The 24,338-nt window shown below is 41.7% G+C and overlaps 1 protein-coding gene across 1 annotated transcript in view; it reads right to left on the reverse strand.

Annotated features, from left to right (window-relative positions):
• Positions 1-4,893: 4,893 nt before the first annotated feature.
• col4a1 (collagen, type IV, alpha 1) overlaps positions 4,894-24,338 on the reverse strand; it is a 50,795-nt gene continuing 31,350 nt past the window's right edge. Inside the window, exons 19-52 of the mRNA XM_082507264.1 lie at positions 23,739-23,790; positions 23,586-23,621; positions 23,323-23,469; positions 23,105-23,188; positions 22,887-22,970; positions 20,993-21,063; positions 20,662-20,853; positions 19,535-19,703; positions 19,365-19,457; positions 19,085-19,189; positions 18,861-18,958; positions 18,571-18,721; positions 18,347-18,460; positions 17,940-18,107; positions 17,294-17,383; positions 16,730-16,882; positions 16,513-16,611; positions 16,323-16,412; positions 15,951-16,090; positions 14,275-14,401; positions 14,083-14,163; positions 13,581-13,679; positions 10,953-11,003; positions 10,682-10,867; positions 10,240-10,373; positions 10,058-10,130; positions 9,886-9,957; positions 9,657-9,785; positions 9,450-9,548; positions 9,147-9,359; positions 8,869-9,046; positions 8,665-8,779; positions 7,216-7,388; positions 4,894-6,883 (exon numbers count right to left, since the gene is read on the reverse strand). Of these exons, the coding sequence (XP_082363390.1) occupies positions 6,802-6,883; positions 7,216-7,388; positions 8,665-8,779; positions 8,869-9,046; positions 9,147-9,359; positions 9,450-9,548; positions 9,657-9,785; positions 9,886-9,957; positions 10,058-10,130; positions 10,240-10,373; positions 10,682-10,867; positions 10,953-11,003; positions 13,581-13,679; positions 14,083-14,163; positions 14,275-14,401; positions 15,951-16,090; positions 16,323-16,412; positions 16,513-16,611; positions 16,730-16,882; positions 17,294-17,383; positions 17,940-18,107; positions 18,347-18,460; positions 18,571-18,721; positions 18,861-18,958; positions 19,085-19,189; positions 19,365-19,457; positions 19,535-19,703; positions 20,662-20,853; positions 20,993-21,063; positions 22,887-22,970; positions 23,105-23,188; positions 23,323-23,469; positions 23,586-23,621; positions 23,739-23,790 (3,948 nt within the window). The 3' untranslated portion in view covers positions 4,894-6,801. The remainder of the gene's footprint in view (positions 6,884-7,215; positions 7,389-8,664; positions 8,780-8,868; positions 9,047-9,146; positions 9,360-9,449; positions 9,549-9,656; positions 9,786-9,885; positions 9,958-10,057; positions 10,131-10,239; positions 10,374-10,681; positions 10,868-10,952; positions 11,004-13,580; positions 13,680-14,082; positions 14,164-14,274; positions 14,402-15,950; positions 16,091-16,322; positions 16,413-16,512; positions 16,612-16,729; positions 16,883-17,293; positions 17,384-17,939; positions 18,108-18,346; positions 18,461-18,570; positions 18,722-18,860; positions 18,959-19,084; positions 19,190-19,364; positions 19,458-19,534; positions 19,704-20,661; positions 20,854-20,992; positions 21,064-22,886; positions 22,971-23,104; positions 23,189-23,322; positions 23,470-23,585; positions 23,622-23,738; positions 23,791-24,338) is intronic.

Consider the following 24,338-nt stretch of genomic DNA (forward strand, 5'->3'; position numbering starts at 1 on the left):
GTAGCCCTTTTATCAGTCCTGAGCCTGGATAAATGAGAAGGTTTTGTCAGGAATGTAAAATTGTGCCAAAACATGTAGATGCGTCCGCTGTGGCAACCCCATGGGAAATAAGTGAGCAGCCAAAAGGGGGTTATTTCAAAGTACTAATTAATTGATAGCTCTGCAATAAACGAAGAGTATGGCAGTGAGAGAAGAGTGAAGAGTTATTTGAAATGTGTAAGAGTTATTTAACTGAGATGAATAAAGATAAAAGACAGATTGAGAGAGTACTGGAATGCCTCCCACAATTTCACTCCCACTCTTCCTCTTGCGCCCACGCACTCTCTGTTACTGTGACGTTCACTCTTCTTTTTTACTCCTCCGCTTGACTGTGGAGGCGTACTGTTCTCCTCTCATTCATACACTGCCACGCTATTTCCATATTTCTGAGTGGACACTGTGCATTGACTTAAAAATGTCTGTGGAGGAAGAGGAAGCACCATGTTTGGCTCCATGTGAGAACATCAGATTTCCGATCATGCTGAGATCGTGATCAGACCTCACATGAGTGCCAGGCTCTACAGATGGAGTTACAGCTCCAGTAATCGTGCTGAGAGATGAGCGTGTCTGTGTGTTATGGTGGACGTGTTTGCTGATCTCTGTGAATTTGGTACAAGAAAATATAAACAACAAAAATTAATAACAACTTATGTTAGCAATATATACATATACCATAGATAGATAGATAGATAGATAGATAGATAGATAGATAGATAGATAGATAGATAGATAGATAGATAGATAGATAGATAGATAGATAGATAGATAGATAGATAGATGTTAAACCACAGATTCCCTATAGCTGAGTGTGAGGCAAAATTATTACTTTCCCCAGGGCACATAACATCTAGCTGCAATACCATTGGTGCAGAAAAGGGAAAAACTAGTTCTGATGACAACTGTTGACAGTGGAGACTATATTTTACCTCCATTGCACCTTTCTTTTTTCAATATGTGCACTCACCAACAAGAGGGTATAACACAGGAGCTTAAAGCATCCATGCAGACCAAAGATTGCACCACGCACTGTCAAGGAGGATCATGCCTCTTAACACCTGATCCTCTTCCCCATAAACCAGCTGTCAATGGGAATCAGGGAGTTGCCCAGCATTACAAAGCCACTGCTAGATGACTGGAGCTGCAAAAAGATGCAGACTGTAAATTTAAAAAGTGATAAAGCAATATGATAAACTGCACATCAAAGAATTCTTGTTGGGATTAAACTTTGGCCACAAATAAAAAGATAATGCCTTTGTTTTCCTTTAGTTGTCTCTCATAAATAAACCAAATTACTTTGATTGTCAACAGCATTTGAACAATGCTGTTAGTTCAGGGGGTTGGGAAGCTCATCTTGTAACCGGAAGGTTACCGGTTCGATCTCCTGCTCTGTCTGTCCTGGTCGTTGTGTCCTTGGGCAAGTCACTTCACCTACCGCCTACTGGTGATGGCCAGAGGGGCTGATGGCGCAATATGGCAGCCTCGCTTCTGTCAGTCTGCCCTGGGGCAGCTGTGGCTACAACTGTAGCTGCCTCCACCAGTGTGTGAATGAATAGTAGAATTGTAAAGCGCTTTGAGGCTCTCGAAAAGCGCTATGTAAATGCAATCCAAACCAAAAGTTACTGCAGAAATGAAAATTCGTCCAGTCAACAGCACTCATCCAGTTTTCTGTTGTGCAATCTTGTTGATCCTGTGTGAACTGTGGCTTCAGTTTCCTGTTCTTAGCTGACACTAGTGGTACCTGGTGGGGTCTTCTCCTGCTGTTTCATGGTTTAATGTGTTGCATGTTCAGAAATGCTCTTCAGCACACTTTGTTTTTGTGGTTATTTAGTTACTGTTACCTTATCAGCTTAAACCAGTCTGGCCATTCTCCTTCAGCCTCTGGCTCTCAGAGAACTGCCGCGCAGTAGATATTTTCTTTCTCCATAAACCATAGAGATGGTTTTGTGGGAAAATTGCAATAGATCAGCAATTTCTGAAATAGTCAGACAAGCCCATCTGCCACCAGCAACCATGTTCAAACTCACTAAAATCAGCTTTCTTCCCCATTCTGATGCTCAGTTTGAAATTCAGCAGGTGTCTACATGAATAAATTGCACTGAGTTGCTGCCATGTGATTGGCTGGTTAAATATTTGCACTGGCAAGCAACTGAACTGGTGGACCTAATAAAGTGGCCGGTGAGCATTAAGTATACAGCATGCACGGTTTAGTGATTTATATGCACATTAAATCAAATTCTGAATCTCTGTTCTTTGAATCTCCTGACGTCCATCCTTCACTTGTTTTAAAAGTGTCCTCAATTCACTCCCTATTAATCTCAGTGAGGAGCAGGGTCAGATAAACGACCGCATAAAAGAGCAGTGACACTTTTCTGCTGTTATTCTTCTCTCCACACAGTCTGACACTCAAACTTGCAAGGCTTTCCAAAGTACAGCCATTTAAAGGAGTATATATATATTAGCCCTCACTCAAGAGATACCTTAATGTCTTTCACAGCAGAACAAAAGGATGGCTGCAGTGGAGGAGGACAGTGACAGCTTGATAAGAAGCTGGTAATAACCTAAGAGCTGTGCTATGGCCAGTTCTAGTTCTTGTCCAAGCTGCTTTATGCCATAACACAAAAGTAACTTAAATAATGAAATAAATAGTCAGATCACACCCTCAGGACTGGGTGTTGACTTTTTGTTGCACCACTTTTACAATGTCATTCTAATTAAGGTGGTTTTCAAACAGTTCCCAGCATAGCTCCACTCAACTTCCACCTGACTGGAGGTCTAATCAGGCAGAGCAATGAAAACAAGTTTGTGGCGGAGCTTTTAACAAAAACACAATTAAGCTGTTCAAATGTGAAGTCCTGAACTTATTTTGTGTGATTTGTGTAAGAGTCCAGCCAGTGTGAAGCCATCAATAGCATCAGCAGCCAATAGTAAAAAATAAATGATTAGAACAATTTTTTTTTAAAAACAGAGCAATCACTGGCACTTGTCCTGGTCTAGAGCTCTATTTTGAATGAAAAGCTTCAGTGATTGCAGCGACTAAAGAGACAATTGTCATGAGAAACATGATAAATAGTCCTTAATTTACTGTTAAATATATGGTAAGTTAAAAAAAACAACATTATTATGAGTTTTACTGAGCTTTTTTTTTTATTGTTTTCAGCAGGGGGACGGTGCAATCATCCCAACTTATCAAACTGTAGCCTGCAGCGTTATAGAGACCTATATTTAAAATCATTTTCTGAGACTCTTTGTTCCCGAAATGAAAACGGAAATGCATTCTAGTTTTTTGCAGAAAAGGCAAGCAGTGTTAACAAGATGTTTGTGTTTTTTTAGACAATCTCATTCTTGGTTTACAGTGTGTTGCAGCTGCACGAGTAGCATGTTTGAGACACCTGCATGGCTTTTGAGCCTAATCTGTATTTGGCTAAGCTTTGGTCAAAAGGCTTGTAAAGTTGCTGAACTCTGCCACTGATCCACTCCGGAGAAAGGTCATGGTGATGAATCAGGACAGGTTCCCAAACACGGCACATTTAAGTACAAGAAAACATGCATTCCTCACAAACTAACATTTCGGTGCTAACAAAACACATTATTTAAAATGAACCTTGTTCATTGGAACCATATATTAGCAGGACACTGTCTCTATGGAAAAAAAAACATCATACAGTTTAAGCTGGAGTTTAAGCCGGCACAAAGCCCAGCTCTCTGCAGGAGATTGTAACTCTTAAGTTGAGTCTCAAGCAGTGTTAGCAAACAACAAGCAGTATTAAGAAACCTAAAGGGGTTAATTTTGAACTTTAAAGCCCCTTAGCAAGGCTGATTACCTTCCCCAACCACATGACATTGACTTTGTGTATCTTTCTATTTGTATGTGACATTCAGTCATGAATGAATAATAAATGAATAAATGAATATCGCCAACAACCAGTTGATTCAGTCTCCAAAAATTAAGAATTAACTTCAACAAAAATGATAGATCAATTCAGGCAATAATGATATGTTAACTTAAATGCAGAAGAACCAATTTTCACTATTTACTTTGCATACTGCATTAATTAAAGGTTATTAAACAACAGTTTTTTCTCAATTCCAAAACAAAATTATTCTGTTCTTTCCCGTGAATGTGTAAAATAAAGTGTTAGTTTTACTTGAAAAACCAGTGGCAAAAATTCTTAGTGGGTTATATTAAAGCCCAGTGACTTCTCCTCAATGAGGCTAAAGTGCGCACGTGTTCTTATCTTTGTAACAAATAATCATTTTTCCTCGGCCCGTTGCTCCATGTTGCGTGTGCCATTTGACCATTAGACCTTTCAGTGTGTTGTGACCATCCAGCCTGACTTCCACCTGAATGACCTTGCTGTCACCGGTCAGAGGTCAAGGCCCCGTTTGACATGTTTTTGAAGACAGCCAGGGGTCATGGGCTGTGTTTGTCTGTCTGGTGACAAGAAAGGAAAGAAGGGATAGGATTCCGGTAATAAATGAAAGACGAGACGCGAGTTGAAAGGGGGGGTTATCTGGTTCTCTGCAGAATGTATTGATCGGTTTGTGTTTTCGTGGGGTGAATGGGTTTGTTGGCCACAGTCCCTGCAGAAGTGCTGAGGTAGTGGCTGCAGCACACTGTAGAAGGGTTGCTACAAACGTTGCATTTAATTTATTGGTCATAATATATCTGGAGTAAGCTTTTGCTGCATGCTGTTGCCTAGTGACTAGTAAAAACAAAATGAGCCTTGGAGTCACACATACTGGGAGCTTTCATATAAGAAAGCAGCAACTTGCTCTGTGTATGCTGATGCTGCCCTCTAGTGACATTTCTGGAGTACTGCGTTAAAAATGTTGGAAACAGGAAACACAAAATAATAATTTTTAAACAATTCCTACAAATCATTTTATTTCAGGAATTACACAGTTTTGGAAGTGAAATATTAAAAAGTATTTTCTGTTCTGGTAATCACTGTTAGGAAAGGCTTGTTTAACGCTGGAAAATAATTCTAATACTCTACAAATGTCTGAGCATTTTATCCCAAGTAGGGCTCATATTCAAACAAAAACAGGTTGCAGTCAGTGTACAGTCATTGCCTTAACTTTGCATATTTCAAAAGCTCTTAAAGGGACACAGAAATGTCCCTTTCAGAGCTGTTGAAGCTATTTCGGAGCTCCGGAGAACATTTGAGGTCCAACAGGCTTTCTAAGATTAATATACGCATGAAGTTTTCTCCAGATGCTGTACATAAAGAAACAAATCTACACAACTCTATGCTAAGACCTTTTAAAGGATTTTAACCTGCATAGGCACTATATGTCCTCGACCTGATTGCGTAACCATCACATTATGACTCATCGATCCATCCGTGGTCCTTCAGTTTGTCCAATTCAGGGTCACATCTGGGCTGGAGTCTATCCCAGAGAGGCGGGGTACACCCTGGACAGGTTGCCAGTCTGTCACAGAGAAACAGATAACCGTTTGCACTCACATTCACGCCTATGGCCACTTTAGAATCACCAATTAACCGAACCCCGTGCACGTCTTTGGAGTGTGGGAGGAAGCCAGAGTACTCGGAGAGAAGTAACATCATGACCTTTAGAGAGGATTACACTTTGCACTAAATAAACAGGAATAACAAAAAAGCATTTCACAAAGGGAAACAGTCAAGTACACATCCAAAACTGCAAATACAAGTTATGCATCTATACACGTGCATCTCCTTAGGATCACAGATGATGAGGATATGTTTCACTTAAGGGGGTAAAATCTTGGAAACAACTGTTATAAACAAGGTTTGTACAGAGAAAAAACACAAGAAGGATGATTTTTTCTTGGCTATTTCTTTGTGTGCATTTGTCATGTTAACAACAGGGTTGTGCAACAATATATATGTAGACATTGCAACACGCATGCCATTTCCAAGCCACTCAAATCTTGTTTTCTCTCTCACACACACACACACACACACACACACACACACACACACACACACACACACACACACACACACACACACACACACACACACACACACACACACACACACAGTCACATGCCTGGTAATGCTATTTCAGTGCTGTTTTGTATGTTAATAAGGCGATGGTTTTCACGCATTAACACATTCTTTTCGGATATATGGCATCTCAGATACACTCGCGTCGAACATATTCTCAGAACTCTTATAAATAAAAATGGGATTAATAACACACAAAGTAACTCATCAATAACCTGAGGCGAGTATGTTGAACTATGTTAAGAAGGAATGTGTTGTATTTACAACAGAGTGAGTAGCATACTGTACATCTGTGTCTGCAACTTTATGGCGGTATAAATGGCAAGCATCTGTAACCAGTGGTAAGTCCTAGCTTTTACATTAGTAGGGTTTAACTAAGGTGTGAACGTATATCATATTGTGTTGCTATATCTTTGAAACACTGGTAGGGAATGGAAATAAAAACAATGAAAAGAAAAAGGCACATAAGATTCAATAGCACCTGACTGACACACACAGCCCTTTCAAAATTAACACCAGTTTACCAGTTCAGGGGGCATGTCAGTGCAGTGGTAAACTGGGTGTCACACTTAACATGTTGTGATTGTGTGTTTCTGCATGGAGCAAGCGGCCACTTGGTCTCTGTGGTTTGGTTTCAGTCTCTGGCCATGATCCTATCCTAAATGCCAGGCAGGGCAATAGCACCATCCTTTAGAAAATGGGAAATAAAGCTAAGTTGATGACGTCAGCGCACGCCTTATTGCTCTTCGGAGGCCTTTGGTATTGCTGCTTATGTCCTCTTCATGCAAACCTGACAGCGGCTTATGTGTGTTCGGAGGCTGCCGGCTTTTAGCGTTGCTGGGACGGGTTTCCTGAAAAGAGGGAGAGTGAAAAAAATATTATATACCCATGATGTAAACTTGAGGGAAATGTGATGATAACTTAACAACAGCAGGCAGATGAGCTTGTCTCACTGCCCTGTACCAACACACAAAATTACTAAAAGCTTTGTTTGAGTGTTGTCAGAAGTTTGTTACAGTGATAAGCAGATCCAAAAATACTGTTGGATGTTTTACAATAAACTGGAGCAAGGTCATGAATTTAAAGGTCAGCAAAAAAAAGCATTTCTCAAAGTTGTTGAGTAATTTGAATTTTTTTAAAAAGTCAAGAAAGTCAATGTCTGCGTGTCAGAGTTCTGCCTTACGTAAACATTTCACTGTCTTCAATGGTAGCGAGCCAGAAGCTGTAGGAGTTGGCGTAATAGTTGCAGGTTCCTCGACCGTGACACTCGATGAATGGAGCGCTACGGAATTCCTCCAGACAGGAACCGGGAGAAGCCAAAGCCTGGCCCGAACCCTCAGCACCAGCACTGGTGTGCTACACAAACATGCAATGCAAATTAATGAGGGGCCTTTTACATCTATAAGACAATAACTAACAGAGTTTTATTGGCGTTTCTTATTTACAAAAACAAGCAAAGTCTAGTATCAGCTGATCTCACTGCCATCCCACATCAGCTGATAACATGTGTTTGTCATACCTCATATAGAGCACGCTACTTAAGCATCTTTCCACAGATGCTGTTGGGTTTGAAAGCTGCTTTGCAACCCGCCTTTGCCTCAGCTCTTTTAAGTTCACACTATTTCTCACTTAAGTAATTCTGTTAACTTTCAGGGGTTTAGCATTACATGTATGTGCAGAACACAGGCATATCACTAAATATAAATTATTTCTTCTTCTTTTGGTCGCTCCATTTAGCGGTCAGCACAGTGAACAATCTGCCTCCATCTCACTCTTTCCTCTCTGCATGTCCTCATTCACTACATTCATGAATTTTCTCTGTGGTTTCCTCTTTTCCTGTCTGGCAGCTCCATCTTTAACATTCTTTGTCCAAAAACTGCCCTATTCCTCCTCTGCACAAGCCTCAGCCTTACCTCTCTTTGTCCCCAAGCTGCTCACCCTGAACTGTCGCCCTGATATATGTCTCAGTGGGTTCTCAGTCATCCAGGTCATGGTACTGTAGTCTTAGGAGCTTGACGAGAGGTTTTAGGACCGAAGAAGCCTCTTGGATGAGAGTCGCCTTCTTCTCAAACTCTGATAACAGAATTTCTAATCATCCTGGTCACTCCCAATTAACATCTTAGCATCCTAAGCTAGCAACCCCCCCTCTTTGTCAGTGCCACCATCTGCAAACATTCCCTTTCACTCTTGCTGCTATCCTTCTGTCACAAATCACCCCATGACACTCATCTCCACCTGATTCACCCTGCCAAATATAAATTACTACAAATGGAAAAACAATCCACTTTTGATTGAAGGAGTACTGACTGCAATGAATAATACTGCAGTTTATAATGGAGTGTACTGAGCCAACACCCAGGGAACGCAGCTTGATCTCATTCTCTGTAGTCAGCAAATATAGACAGCACAGAAAACAGAAGTGCTTCCCTTGGGTGACTGTGATCTGCTTCACAGCCACTAACTGATTCAACACTTGTGCACATATCAGCCCTCTTTGTCACAGTGCAGCAATTACAACCTTGCACTACTCATAATTACATTTCTGAAATGCTCATGGTGAGTCGTTATTATATAGCCATGACTTATTCATCCATGGTGGACAAATATATTTGAGAGACCAGAGCTGTCTTACCATAACAAAGGAGTAGCCGATCCACAGAGAGTCCCAGCCTTCGGGGCACGGTGGGATCATAATGGTCTGACTGTGAACTGCTATCACCATGGCTGGAGCTTCACATACAGCGCACCTGTGCACAAATTCATATGAGAACAGCACGAGTCAAATCAAGCATCAAACACATGTGAAACAGCAGAGTGTAAAGAAATCGTGACTTACCTACTGATGAAGGGTTTAATGCTTTCACCAGTGATGGGTGCCATGCTCATGGGCATGGGCTCAGGTGAGGTGAGCCAGTAGGAGTAATCATTACGGGAGGCAAAGTTACACACATTGTTGATATTACAGAAGAGGAAGGGCATGGGGCTGAACTTTTTTAGACAGCTGCCTGCCGTACCTAAAATGCAAAGCCAAAAGAATATCAAATGAACCCACAGATATTTTCCGTTATGTCCCTGCTTTATATTGAGGCCTTCCTTCTATTCATATCGTCTCACCTAAGTCTTGACCATGAGAGCGCTCATTGCCCTGGACGTAGAGCAAGGAGTAGCCATCATATATGAGAGAGGTTCCCTCGGGACACAGTGGGATGTCCACCGATTGGCTGTGACGTGTTACAAGGAAACCGTGATCCATGGACGAGGGGCCGGGTGGACCGGCTGGGCCTGGAACACCATTAGGTCCAGGCGGGCCAGGGTGTCCTCTAGGTCCTAAAGATATGAAGAAATCAGTAGAACCAAAAAAATGCCAGCACAGCAAAGAGCACCAACACTGTGCATTAATCACGTGGAGTGTCTCACCTTGTGGCCCTGGAAAGCCAGGCTCTCCTTTGACCCCGTTCTGACCATTATATCCAGGGAGACCTTCTTCGCCTTTTGACCCTGGAAAACCTGTCACACCTGAGAAAAATGAATGAAAATGGTAGCGTTATTGAAAAGGGTGTGGGTGAAAGGCGAGCAGGAGTGAGCTGTTGTGTGACAGCGGTCTAAATGGGGTATAACCATCACCTCTATCTCCTTTCTGCCCTGGAAGCCCAGATGGCCCCTGAGGTCCCGGTAAACCTTGAATTCCTGGGAAGCCAATGTCTCCTTTTATGAACATTTGAGGGCCGGGAGGACCAGGAGGGCCTTCGTTACCTAAAATAAGACATAAATATTTAATTTAAAGACGTTTAATACATTAACATTTAATAACATCAATATTACCACAGCTAAGTTTGTTTCATTCTTGTGTTACCTTTTTCGCCTGGGAATCCTCTGTCTCCAGCTTCACCTCTATATCCAAAGTCTCCAGCAACACCCTTTTGTCCTGGGGTTGGTAAAAGTTTGTTTTACCATAATTATTTTTTTCCATAATTGCTTGAACAGATGCAGATGACACACAAATATATCACTCTGAATACACTCACCTGGGAAGCCAGTTACACCCTGTAATCCTATCTCTCCCTTCGGTCCATCAAGACCTGGAAGCCCAGGTGCTCCCTGTAATCAAAAACATAAATATTGTAATGGCTCTCTCTCCTCTGAAGGAACACTATCTAATGTTTACAGCAAGAGGAAAGCTCAAATTGAAAACAGCCTTATGACATACCGGCAGTCCAGGTAATCCAGAATCCCCCTTTATTCCCGACTCTCCCTGGAAACCCTGGAGACCTTGATCTCCTTTCTCTCCCTTCTGTCCATCTCTGCCTGGAAAGCCAGCAGGTCCTGGTTGTCCTTTGATTCCTGTTTGATAAAGACAAAGAAAGTTGTTTTTTTAATCTATCAACTACTGTATCTGGAATAAATAACCATGTTTATGCACTTTTTATGCCCTGACTTCCCCGGAGTTTCCCCTGATGCATCCATCAGAGTGGAAGTGTGTGAGCATTATATAAAACTGCTGAGGTATAGAAAATGTGTGTATGACTAGGTGAATGAGATTTGTAGCTGAAAGTGCTTCGACTGCTTAAACAGAGTATAAAGTATAAGTAGTCCTTTTTACCATCACCATGAAGCAAAAAATTATCTGCATCTTTACTTTCTCACAGTACCTGCTTCTCCAGGTTGTCCTGTTTCTCCCCTATCTCCTTTAGGTCCTTCTAGAGAGAAACCCGAGGGACCCTGTTCTCCTGGCTGTCCTTGAGGTCCCTGTGGGCCGGAAAATCCCTTATCACCTTTCACACCAGGGACACCTGGAATACCTGGGTTGCCAGGAAAGCCAGGACTGCCTTTGTCTCCTGCAGTGAGGGGAAAAAAACATATGAAACTTTGCTGTCCTATGAATTGAATCAATATAAACATCAGTGTTGTAGAGGCCCACACCTTTGCTGCCAAGCTCGCCAGGCGGCCCAGGAAAACCTATTCCAGCCATACCTGCAGAAAGGGGTAGATACAGGATATATTTTAATACATTAAAGTTACTGCTGCAAACAACATTTGTTTTAGCAAAATTTACTTCCAAACAGAAATAATCTCACCACAGTTCACTGCCCACTGCATCCTCTAATTGTGTTTGCTTGTTAAAGCATGTGCTCTTAAAATAAATTACTTAAATCGTTTGAGGAAGAGAGCTTTTCTCTCTCTCTCTCTCTCTCTCTCTCTATATATATATATATATATATATATATATATATATATATATATATATATATATATATATATATATATATATATATATATATATATATATATTCGGACTGGAGAAGTGTAGTTGGATGGTAACAAAGAGGGGGAAGGTAGTCAGAACTGAGGGGATTGAACTACCAGAAGGCAACATTGCAGACATAGAGGACAGTTACAAGTACTTGGGGATCCCGCAGGCGAATGGGAACCATGAAGAGGCCGCTAGAAAAGCTGCAACCACCAAGTACCTGCAGAGGGTCAGGCAAGTCCTGAGGAGTCAGCTGAATGGTAAGAACAAGATCCGGGCCATCAACACGTACGCCCTGCCCGTGATCAGGTACCCTGCTGGGGTAATAGGCTGGCCAAAGGAGGAGATAGAAGCCACTGACATAAAGACAAGAAAGCTCCTTACCATGCATGGAGGGTTTCACCCCAAGTCCAGTACCCTGAGGCTGTACGCTAAGCGGAAGGAAGGGGGCCGGGGACTGGTGAGTGTCAGCACCACAGTCCAGGATGAGACAACGAACATCCAAGAATACATTGGGAAGATGGCCCCAACTGACTGAGTGCTCAGTGAATACCTCAGGCAGCAGAAACCCAAGAAAGAGGAGGGAGACGAGGAACCATCATGGAAGGACAGGCCCCTGCACGGTATGTACCACCGGCAGATAGAGGAGGTGGCTGATATCCAGAAATCCTACCAGTGGCTGGACAAAGCTGGACTGAAAGACAGCACAGAGGCACTAATCATGGCAGCACAAGAACAAGCTCTCAGCACAAGATCCATAGAGGCTGGGGTCTATCACACCAGGCAAGACCCCAGGTGCAGGCTGTGTAAAGATGCCCCAGAGACAATCCAGCACATAACAGCAGGGTGCAAGATGCTAGCAGGCAAGGCATACATGGAACGCCATAACCAAGTGGCCGGCATAGTGTACAGGAACATCTGTGCCGAGTATAACCTGGAAGTCCCGAGGTCAAAATGGGAGATGCCCCCAAGGGTGGTGGAGAATGACCGAGCTAAGATCCTGTGGGACTTCCAGATACATACAGGCAAAATGGTGGTGGCTAACCAACCGGACATAGTGGTGGTAGACAAACAGAAGAAGACGGCCGTAGTGATCGATGTAGCGGTTCCGAATGACAGCAATATCAGGAAGAAGGAACACGAGAAGCTGGAGAAATACCAAGGGCTCAGAGAAGAGCTCGAGAAGATGTGGAGGGTGAAGGTAACGGTGGTCCCCGTGGTAATCGGAGCACTAGGTGCGGTGACTCCCAAGCTAGGCGAGTGGCTCCAGCAGATCCCGGGAACAACATCGGAGATCTCTGTCCAGAAGAGCGCAGTCCTGGGAACAGCTAAGATACTGCGCAGGACCCTCAAGCTCCCAGGCCTCTGGTAGAGGACCCGAGCTTGAAGGATAAACCGCCCGCAGGGGCGTGCTGGGTGTTTTTTATATATATATATATATATATATATATATATATATATATATATATATATATATATATTCTCATTCTTTGTATACTTCCTGATGTGTTAGTTTTTTATGAATGACATATAGTACAAGATGGCTACACAATTTCAGGTTCAGAGGTTAAAGCTTAGCTTCACACAAGTTCAAAGAAAATGATTAAGATGCAACCTAAAGAACTGAAAAATGAAGGTTTCATGTAAGAGCCAAAAAAGCCCAGCATGTAAAAAAAATCTCAAAATTTAAACAAAGCATTAAAAACATTTGTACAAAAAAAAGGTTTTTTTTATAGTTTCATATAAAATCTGAGGAGAGTGAATTTTGAGACTGATAGGTGACCTGACAGGGAGCTGGGGTTGATTATGTCTGCAAGGCCTGATCTATAACTTTCCATCATTAAACTGGACTTCACTGAGTGTGTGCCGTTGGTGCCTTTTGGAGCATTTTTATTGGATTATCTAATTTTATGACTTGTTGTGTGGCACAGACCATCCATCACATTTCTGCCTCAGATTTTTTTCAGTGAGATTCCTTTACCTTGAATTAGCCTATGTGTCTTGCTAACGTTGTCTAAGCAACCTTTCATCCAAATAAGGCAAGTTTGGTTCCTAACACGGCCATGGCCCCAGTGCTAATACTGATCCTTCAATATATGTAGTCCAAAGGATACGTCTATTTTTACAACAGCTGTGATTTTTGTTTGTTTGTTTGTTTGTTTTTTGAGTTTTTTTGTTTAGGGTTTTTTTTTTTGCTTTTGATGTTGAAAAAAATGATTGAAGGCTCTTTTCCTACAGTGGAGTAAAAAACTCTCTCACTGGATGGTTGGCAGTCTTCTTGTAACTTCTTACAGACTAACCTGGCTGTCCTCTCTCTCCTGTGGACCCTGGGATTCCATCAAGTCCAGAATCTCCTTTATCTCCCTTTTGACCAGAAGACCCCTGCCGGCCAACTTCGCCTGGAAAACAACAAGTATACATACTACAGTGTCAAACTGGAAGAGTCACAGTTTTCACCTGCTGATTTCCAAAAACACTAATTTGCCTGGGACACGTACATCATTTAGCTGTCAGTGCTCATTACAGAAAAAACAAAAAAGCTTATATTTAAACTCAGAATTTAGCCAAAGTGGTTTCTTAACATAATTGATGTGAAAAACGGTCAAGCAAGGTTACCACCCTTTGAGAGTTTTGAGAAGTGGCACACTCACCTTACTGATCCAAAAATCACAACTCAGTGATTACTCTTTTTTTTTTTTTTTTACCTCAAATGTGTCCCACAAGATTGCCTCAAACCATGAATAAATTTGTGTAATGTAAATATGTGGATACAGTTGCCTGATAAACAAGCCTCTTACTTACCAGGCCGGCCATCTTGACCAGGCTCTCCTACAAACCCAGGAAGTCCAGGGGTACCCTTGTCCCCTGGTCTACCTGACTGACCTGTACAACACACAGATCACAATACACCTTAAAACACAACATGTATGACTACTGTACCTTGATTTGACCAGGTAAGCAAAACTAAATTGACAACCCAGACTGAAATCCGACCTTGATACCCAGGACTGCCTTGTTCTCCTTTGGGTCCTGGCAGTCCTGGCTTGCCAGGCATGCCCTCTTGGCCTTTCTGACCCTTATCTCCAGCTTGTCCTGGGGATCCTGGCCCGCCAGTCTGACCCTGTACAAATAAAGCAGGAATTCTAATTAAAGAAATGGAAGGGCTCATTAATATAAAGGAACTACTCTGACTATTTTTGAAAATTTAACGGCAGCTACTGCGATGTTTGCCTTTCCACCTCTGCTGAGTGTCAGTTAACAGCCTTGTAATGACGACCTGTTAATAACATCAGACCTGCACTGGACATGAGAAGCAGAGTGTGTTGATCATTTCATCTTCACACTTTTGACAAATACAGTTTGTATTTAATTATTTGATTTCCTTAAATTTTAAGTTTGTTCACTTCCAAAGAAATAAACAGTGTTTCATTTCTCTAACAGCTTTTATGGAGAGAGACAGAATATCAATCAAAGATCCTGAAAAACACATAAAAGTTTTCAATTGATTTGTATGTCATTGAATGAAGTATCCGATACATTAAAAACCACCCGTAATTCTGGCTCCCACAGATTGGCTGTACCCATGTGTCACACAAATTACAATCAATCAGTCAATCATTTACAGATACTCCTGCTCTCAGATCGTTATGTGTATAAACCACAACCACAGAATCAGTTTGTCCCATTCCAGCCTCTCCACCACCATGTGCAAGACCAGAGAGGTGAGCTTTGGACTTGTCCCTGGCAAGGGATACCAAGAACAAGATTTGTAAACCTGACTGGTGAGAAGGTGACAACTACTGATGTGACTATTCTGAAATGGAAAAAATAGGAAATGACCAACAGCTCCATGCAAGATCTTGCCTTATGGCATGAAGATGATCAAGAGAAAGGCTGTGGATCAGCCCAAACGTTATGGGAAGAGTTTGTTAATGATCTTAAGGCAGTTGGGACCACAGTCCCCAAGAAAATCATTGGTATACCATGCCGTAATGGGTTAAATCTTGCACATAAAAAGGCACATGTACAAGACCCGTCTCAAGTTTGCCATTGAACATCTTAGTGACTCAGAGAGGGCCTGGGAGAAAGCGCCGTGGTTAGATGTAAGCTTGCCCCACTGTGTTTGGAGGAAGAGAAATCTGAACATGAACCAAAGAACACCATCCCCACAGTCGAGCATGGAGTTAGAAACATTATGCCTTGGGCAGGGCCGTGTATCATAAAAACCTTGGCCAAGAACCTCCTTCCCTCAGCCAGAACACTGAAGATGCCAGCAAGGAAACAAAGGAGTGGCTAAAGAAGAAGCTGTTGATATTCTGCTTCTCTCAGTTAAAATGAAACTACCATAAACAATTAGGATCTGTTCATATTTTTGTAAGTCAGCACATTTTAAATTCAATCAGCCAAGGTGGAATAATGTTGTAGTACTGAAATTATAAGAATACTATAGGATTAGAATCCCTCACTATAAATCACAGTGGTATTTGTTAAACTGGAAATGATTTTTATTATTGAATGACACTTGCTACCAAAGCCCATCATAGGTCTTGTCTACTTATATAATAATTATTAATATGTATTGTACTGTGGAGTTGATGCTGACTCAAATTTCTGCCTGTATCTGTAGAATCAGTGTTGTAACAATCAAAGGTTTTTTAATAGTGGAATACCTTTTGTCCTGGAAATCCTGGGACGCCAATACCCGGCTCACCAGGTAATCCTGTGTCTCCCTTTTCTCCATCCGTGCCTCTGAATCCAGGATGTCCAGGTGTACCTAAATCTCCTTTGACACCCTTTGGACCACTTGGACCTGCAAAAGCAGACAATGTGTCCATTAACAATCAATTAATTTAATGTGCATAGCTGTTGCTCGTCACAGTGAAATGTAAGCTAAGATTTTCCCCTGCCTGAAACGGTCTTAATACAGGTGCTCGCACTTGTGTTTTTATAGAACTTAAATTGTACTGACTGTAACACATTTATTACAGGCTTGTACCCATACATTCATTCTCACAATTTGTGTATTATCCGTGTGCCTCTACCTGGTACTCCCATCTCCCCTGCACCACCCTTCGGTCCAGGTGGTCCCATACCACCAGGCTCTCCAGGTTCGCCAGAGTCTCCTTTGTCACCTGAAAAATATCAATAACATTACAATTACACTTGCTTAAAAATTAGCACATATAAAAATAATGCAATAGCACAAATTGAAGTTCTGGTCAGATAACTCACCAGGTTTTCCAGGTAATCCAGGCTCTCCATCTTTCCCTGGCATTCCAGGATCTCCTGGCAATCCAGGTATGCCCCTCACTCCACTGGTCCCTGGGCTACCTAAAAGTAAAAAAAGTATTCCTTAAACTATAGGCAAATATACAGATTCAAAAATGGGTTTGTTTGTAAATAAATAAATGTGAACAAATTCTAAAAAGACGCATATGTTGTTTTATACCTATGTCTCCTTTGTCTCCCTTCACTCCCTTCATGTGCTCCATGTCAACATCACTCATGTTCCCAGGAGGTCCCTGAACACCCGGCTCTCCTCTGTCACCTTTTAGTCCAGGCTCTCCAATATCACCTCTTGGTCCAGTAAGACCAGGATCACCTGAGAGGAATGGAAGGAAAAAGACATTTTTATTGTGGTGACTGTTGTTGTGGTTTGGCACTATATATACAAAACACTCAATTTAATTGAACTGCTACTGATGAATAAACCACAAATAGCCTAAATCAGGGGTAGGGAACGTTAGTCCTCGAGAGCCGGTGTCCTGCAGGTTTTAGATCTCACCCTGGGTCATCACACCTGAATCAAATGATTAGTTCATTACCAGCTTCTGGAGAACTTCAAGACATGTTGAGGAGGTAATTTAGCCATTTAAATCAGCTGTGCTGGATCAAGGACACATCTAAAACTGGCAGGACACTGGCTCTCGAGGCCTGAAGTTCCCTACCCCTGGCCTAAATTGTGAGACATGGAATAGAAAAAACATGAGTTTTTATATTTGGCATTCCTCACCTCTCGGACCAGTAGATCCAGGTGTACCGGGAGGCCCAGGATATCCCGGTATTCCAGGTGTTCCCATTAATCCCATTTCACCTTTAACACCTAAAAGATTAAATGGGTGAAAATGCTTTAAATAAGCTTGTGTCACGTCAGGAAAACACACTACATCGTAATCAAATTTTAAAATGACATAAATGCAATGTGATGCATTGGATATAGCTTCAACTTTTCCATCAGAAACCCTTTTCTCATTAGTTTCTCATTCGTTTATTAATTCCAAGCTCTGTGGTTATTTTCTTTAGTTAGTGGGGAAACTGGCAGTAAAGCTCAACATTTCTGTGGATATATTTCATACTAAAAACATTGTTATCCTTATATCCTTACTTTGAAGATTTTTAATTTGAAACATGCACAGAAGGTGTTAAAAGTTACTGACAACAGCTTGACACGTAAGCAGTTACACCTTGAAACAACCTCAGTGTATCTAGTTCATTGTGGGAGCAGTAAAGATGGTAAACTGTAAATTATGTTCATTAAAAAATATATTTTTTACTTTTTCACAAACTGACCCTTTAAATAAAAAGTATAATGAGCAAAAAAAAAAATACTGTCATACAAATCCCGCCACACAAATGTCCAAAAGGATTGTTTGTCTTACCTTGGTTTCCAATGAGTCCATCCCTGCCTGGTAAACCTGCAGGCCCTGGCAGTCCTTTAGTACCTGGTACTCCTGGAAACCCAAGGTTCCCTTTCTCTCCCTGAGGCCCTGGCATGTCTAGACCAGGAGGACCTGGGTAGCCCTTCTCCCCCTTTACACCTTCCCCACCTGGACAGGACACACACATAAACACATTTGATTTCTACAGCACTAATCACATTAATTTGCTTTGCTTCTGTTCTGAGTTTCAGCTTTCTATTTTGGTGTCAAAGTAGCATGCACAGGACTTGAAACTGCATATACAGCCATGATTGTTTTATTATCTTGCCCTATGGATTTCTTTGTGAGATGGTACAGATTATCTTGCAAGAAAAATAATATTTTTTTTCTGCTGAGTTGTAGCTCACCATGAGGACCAGGCTCTCCAGGAGGTCCCTGTAGTCCAGGAGGTCCAGGCAATCCTTTTCCTGGAGGACCGGATTTGCCAACCAGTCCTGGAAGTCCAGGAGGTCCCACATCACCTATTTTTAAAAAGAAAAAAATAATGGTCTTGGTACCGAAGATGGAACTTTTCAGCATCAATTAATTGCAAAAATAGCTTCAGAGCAAATTTGTAATAATCCTGCCATACCTTTGAGACCCTGAGGTCCAGGTGGGCCTGCATGTCCTTCTCGTCCAGGAACACCAGGGTATCCAATGCTGCCCTTCTCTCCCTGGAAGCCAGGAATTCCTTGGTGGCCTTGTGAACCTTTGGGACCTGGAAGTCCCCGTCCAGGTTCACCCTGTAAGTTATCCAAATAAGCACTGACACTGATTCACCTGGGAGTTAAATCTCTAAAGTTAGTCGCTCTATATCCAGTGATACTTTGCTTTTGCTTTCTACAAGTATAATTCGATTTATAAATAGTGACAAATCCAAACCTTTGGTCCACGTGGACCAGGAGATCCTGTTGTGCCATCCTTTCCTGATCTTCCTGGTTCTCCTGGTAATCCGGGGGCTCCTGGAATTCCACTGCTTCCTACAAACATGAAAAAAAATGTTTCTCTAAGTTCTGTATCGCTTACCTCATGTACAAACCCTGTATACATTTTGCTCCATGATACTTAGAAAGGAGGGTTGTAGTCAATATTATGAAATAACTCACCTTTAGGGCCAGTTGGGCCTGGAAATCCAATCCCAGGAGGTCCTTGTTCACCCTTTTCTCCTGGAAAACCGGGCAACCCTTCGTCTCCTGGAAGGCCTTTGTCACCTGCAGCCAACAACAAATTGTATAGTAAACGAAACAAACTATTTTTACATATACATGAATTTTTTGGATCATATTTTGCCCTTCCATGGTATTAATTAACACAAAATTAAAAACAAATACAGAAAACATGTTTTTAATTGGAGTTAAATGAAATCATGTTTACTATGTTGCTCACCTATAGGTCCCTCTCTGCCTGGTTCTCCTCGTGGTCCGGGTACGCCCTGAGGACCAGGAGTGCTCACACCTTTCCCTGGCTCACCTTTCGTACCTGGTGGACACAAGGTATGTTATCAATCAGTGTGCAAGTGCAGTATCACAAACCTGGGTTTCAGAGTTCATGCTTACCAGGTCGTCCAGGTTGTCCAGGAACTCCTGGATTCCCCTGACTGCCCTTATCTCCAGTCTGTCCTGGTCGGCCAAAGCCTGGCAGACCAGGCGGACCCCTCTCTCCTAGAGGGCCAATAGGACCGGGATCACCATCTGGTCCACGTTCACCCTTGATGCCCTCTCTGGCCTGAGGAGAAGATTGGTGAAAATGTATGTCACTTTTCTTTTAGAAAAGCCAACCACAAGTTAAAACGAATAAACACTTCACTGAGAATGCAGCAATCACAGAGTGACCTGCTCTCACATTTTGAATTTGACAGCAGCGAAGAATCTCAAAAAATTAGGAAGGGGGTGAAAAAGGCAGGAAAAGCAAGTGGTACAAAAAAGATGTACCATGATTTTGCAACTAATCAATTTGAATGACAACCGGTCAGCAACATGACCGGGTATAAAAAGGACACGTTAGAGAGAGAGAGTCATGGACATTGTGTCCTCTGGCGTGTTATCTGATCGAGACTTTATCTTGATCGGTTTTGAGTTGCATTGGTGCCTATAAAATTGGGAAACTAAACATCTGGAAAGGGCACCATCAGTGCTAAAAGGTTGTAGAGCAACACAAGCCCTTGCATATTTCAGCAAGAAAATGCTAAACCACATCTATTACAGCATCATGGCTTCTTAGTAGAAGAGTCCAGGTGCTGAACTCATCTCCCTGCAGACCAGACCTTTCATCAGTTTAAAACATCTGGAGTACAATGTCACGAAAAGTACAACAAAAATGACCCAGAACTCTTGAGCAGCTGCAATCCCATATGACACAATAATGGAACAAAAGTCCCAAAAGTGCATCAGCTGGTCTCCTCACAGATGATGCGACACAGAGGTAAATGTGAACCTGCCCCACCATCTTTGAGACGTGTTGCTTCCATCAAACTAAAACTAAAAATGAGGTCAAATTTTTCTTAAAATTGTATCCCCTTTATGAGATTTGCATTGCATTCTATTTTTCCTTATATTTTAAATAGCATCTTAGCTTTTTCAGAATTAGGTTTCTATTCCAAGCCCTGTCGTCACATAGTTATAGTGAATAACGCCAGAGACGATAGTAAAAGGTTGCACAGCAATTTTACACTGATGTCACTTACAGGTTCTCCTTTCAGGCCAGGAAATCCTGTGGGACCATCTCTTCCTGGTATTCCATCCAGCCCGGGCTGTCCAGGTAATCCATTACGACCAGGCAGACCCTTGTCCCCCTTCAGACCAGGAGCAACAAAAATGTCCCCTGGTTCACCAACAGCACCAGGAGCCCCTCTTAATCCAGGATTTCCTTGAGCACCCTGCAGACAGGTAAAAAAAGAAAAAAGGGAAAAAAAGTACACTGCTGTTCATGATCTATTTTTTTCTCAGTGAAACTGTGAAAGAAAAATCAGCCTAAGCTGATTCTGTCATTGGTGTCTCAAATAATATTCTGCTCACAGGTTGTCCAGGTTGTCCAGGTTGTCCAGGAATACCCTTTTGTCCTTTACCGCCTACTACACCAGGAGGTCCTGAAGTGAAAATGGACATTGTGCATCTTTAATTTATTAAATACTCATTTGAATGGGTAAAACACAGAAAAAAGGAATAGTGAAACCAATGACTGCCACAACTGTGAAAAGTTGAGGAAAAAAACAAAATAAATGAGAAAACAAAATAAATGTTCAAAAATATAGTTAGGGCCAGATGTTTCTTGACAATACTGCAGCTGCATAAAGCTTTACTGCAGCTGATTTCAGTTACTGGTTGCTTTGTACTGTTTGCAGCATTTAGCATTTTATCACTAACATTAGCATTTGTATCTAAGCAGAGGATATAGCCTTCAGAAGGCATCCAGCTACTTCTATCAGCAGTCACATCATCAGTAAACGTTAGTGACCCGGTTCAGCTGGCAGTCCTAACGTTGCCTCCACTGTGCTTCATGAGCCATTTGTCTCTTTCTCCGTACTGTCGTTGTAAACACTCTTTGTTTACATTTATGAAAGCGTTTTCTTAATTACAGGCTTTGACAGTGATACTCTTGCTTTCGTCAGAGTGCTCATGTCTTGGTCAGATCTAATGTGATCATCAGAGTGGGCAAACATTTCAGCTCATAGTACATATATTTCATTTTAATATTTCAACCTCAACATTGGTGATTCCCATTTATTTGACCTGCATGAAACAATACTGTAACAACACCTCTAACAAAGCATCTAAGGAAAATGAGCATGCGTGTTGGTGCTGTTGAATTTGCTTTTCCCAACTCTTTATTCATTCTTCTTCACGTTTCTCCTTAACCTCAAGTCCAAGGAAAAGGAAAAGACAAAAGAGATCTTTTTTTAGACTATTTGCCTGCAGCTTTTGTCTTTCCTGTGCTTATTAGTTTCACCTGAATTTCTTGAGTCTTTGTTTGTTGTTGTTTTTTTATCTGCTTTTTGTTTTTTTGTTTTGTTTTTTTACTTACTTTACTGTTTCTCTGTGCCCCCTCTGTTCTTTGTAAGTCTGTGTTTCTTGGTCTGTGTCTTTGCATGTTTCGAGTTTCTTGTGTTTTCTGTCACTCTGTATTGTGAATTATGTTCTCATGGTTGGTCTTTTGTTACTCCCTCGAGTCTAGTTTCTTGTGTTCCAAGCTTAGTATTTCCCTCTGTGTATTTTGGTTCTTAGAGTCCTCTGCTTTATGGGTTACTGTTACTGTCTGTTTCTTAGCTGCTGTCTCCACCATGTCAAGTTCGCGTCTCCGTGTTATACTTCCTGTTTTACTTTGAAGGTCTGTGTCTTATGTGAATGTGTTCTGCTTTGCTTCCTTGTCTCGTCAGTTCTGATTTCTCCCAGCTGTGCTCTCCTTCTGTGTCTCATTCCCCTCGTTACTTCCCAGTGTATTTAAACCCTGTGTTTCTCTGAGTCAGTGTCGTGTCGTCCCTCATGCTGTGTGGATCGCCTTGTGTCTCCCTGTGAGTTTGGGTTGTGATTTTTCCAGTTTAGTTTGCTTTTGTATACTTTTTCCCTGCCAGCAAATAAAGCTGAGTTCTTTGTGTTTAAACCTCGTGCCTGAGTACCTGCATTTTGAGTCCAACTCCTGCCTGCCACACAGCGCTTCCTGACACTTCTTCTGATTTAGTTCAGCTATGTCTTGTTTTCCTCACCTAGCTCCAATTCTTGATTACCCTTCTGTGTGTATATAACATGTCTGTCTTGCCCTTACTCTTTATTTCTGTTTTTTCTTTGTAGTGTTTTACTCCTGCTGCTTCTGGCTTTTTACATTTCCAAACGAGTCTGCAGAGTTTGCAGACTGGACATGACCATTTTTTTTAAAAATATACTTCAAATTTGAATGTGACCACATTTAACTCACCTGTGTCTCCTTTAGGACCTGGAGGACCACGTAATCCAGGTGTGACAGTGCCTTCACACTGAACACACGTATCCCCTTTGTCACCTGAAACAGTTTGCAGAAACAGCAATTTAAAAAATTATGTTTTACATAAAGCGTTTTTCAGCAGTCCCTTGGAAACAGACACATTTATATTTAATCTAAATAGATATGTCACCAGTAGCAGCTGCTGTCCTTACCTTTCTGTCCCACTTCCCCTTGTAACCCTGGAGGTCCAGGTAGGCCACGATTCCCCTTCTGAATGTTACATTCACCAGGGTTGACTTGTAAACACACAGACAAAGGCACACACACGCACATTAGATTGTTTAACAAAAACTGGCAGATACAGATTGTATTGACGTTTCCCTTATTCTCATATAATAAAATGATTGCATCATTCAAAGATCAGACATACTTGGTGGTCCGGGTGGTCCAGGAGGACCAGGGTTCCCCGGTTGTCCTGGAGGTCCGACAAGAGGCTCTCCTTCCACACCTCTGTCTCCCTTTTCACCCACCTCTCCTTTGTCTCCCTTCTCTCCACGAGGCCCTTCAATGTGTCTGCCTGAAATACAGAACAGGAAAGTCATCAGGTGTCTTATTAAGATTAGCGTGTTTATAACTAAGATGTGAAGGCTTCATGTTTTGCTGTTTAAAAAAAGATTATGAGTTTATTTATACCTGTTAGACCCGGCTCTCCCCGAGGACCAGGAAAACCTATAGATTAAGAAGAAAGCATGAGGAAAGGGAAAACACCGGAGTGATCACAGATTCACAATGGAGTTCATGAGTGTGCTTTAGTGGATTTGATAACATATTATATCATGCTTTTACCTTTCTCTCCTTTTGAACCTGGGGAACCAGGAGCGCCACGAGGGCCAACACCCTGCATAATTAATAAAATTGCATAATGTCAGGATTTATTTAACTTTCATGTCACTTAAATCTATGTAGGTGAACCCACATCTATGCTAATCCTTTTTATGCTTCAAAGACAAACTAACAGTTGTAGCCAGTCATGATCAACGTGGGAAGTTAATAGGCCTTGTCAAGTTAAGACACTGGAGAAGCATCAACACTGCTTATTAAAGGTTTTCAGTGACGGTTTGTATATGTTTGACCCTCAATATGTACTTCTGACTCTGTGTGGATTAGAGAAAAATCAAAATTGATTCAAACTTATCCACACAGATCTTATCTTCTAAAATCTTTAAAGGTATACGCTGTACAATCATTCCACATAAATCCAAATAATAGTTTGTGGAAGTCATCATAAGACAAAAATCACCATGCACATCTAACCACACCTGCGAAAGATCCGTCATCGCCTCTCTAAATTGTACCTCCTTATACGGTGATCAAAGTACTATTACAAAAGCTCTTCTTCACTCTTAAAATCACAAATTTTCCAATGCAAACAGCTAGATCTTGGTC

The sequence above is a fragment of the Aulonocara stuartgranti genome, assembly GCF_965226115.1.
Source record: "Aulonocara stuartgranti genome assembly, chromosome: 16".
NCBI lineage: Eukaryota > Metazoa > Chordata > Actinopteri > Cichliformes > Cichlidae > Aulonocara > Aulonocara stuartgranti.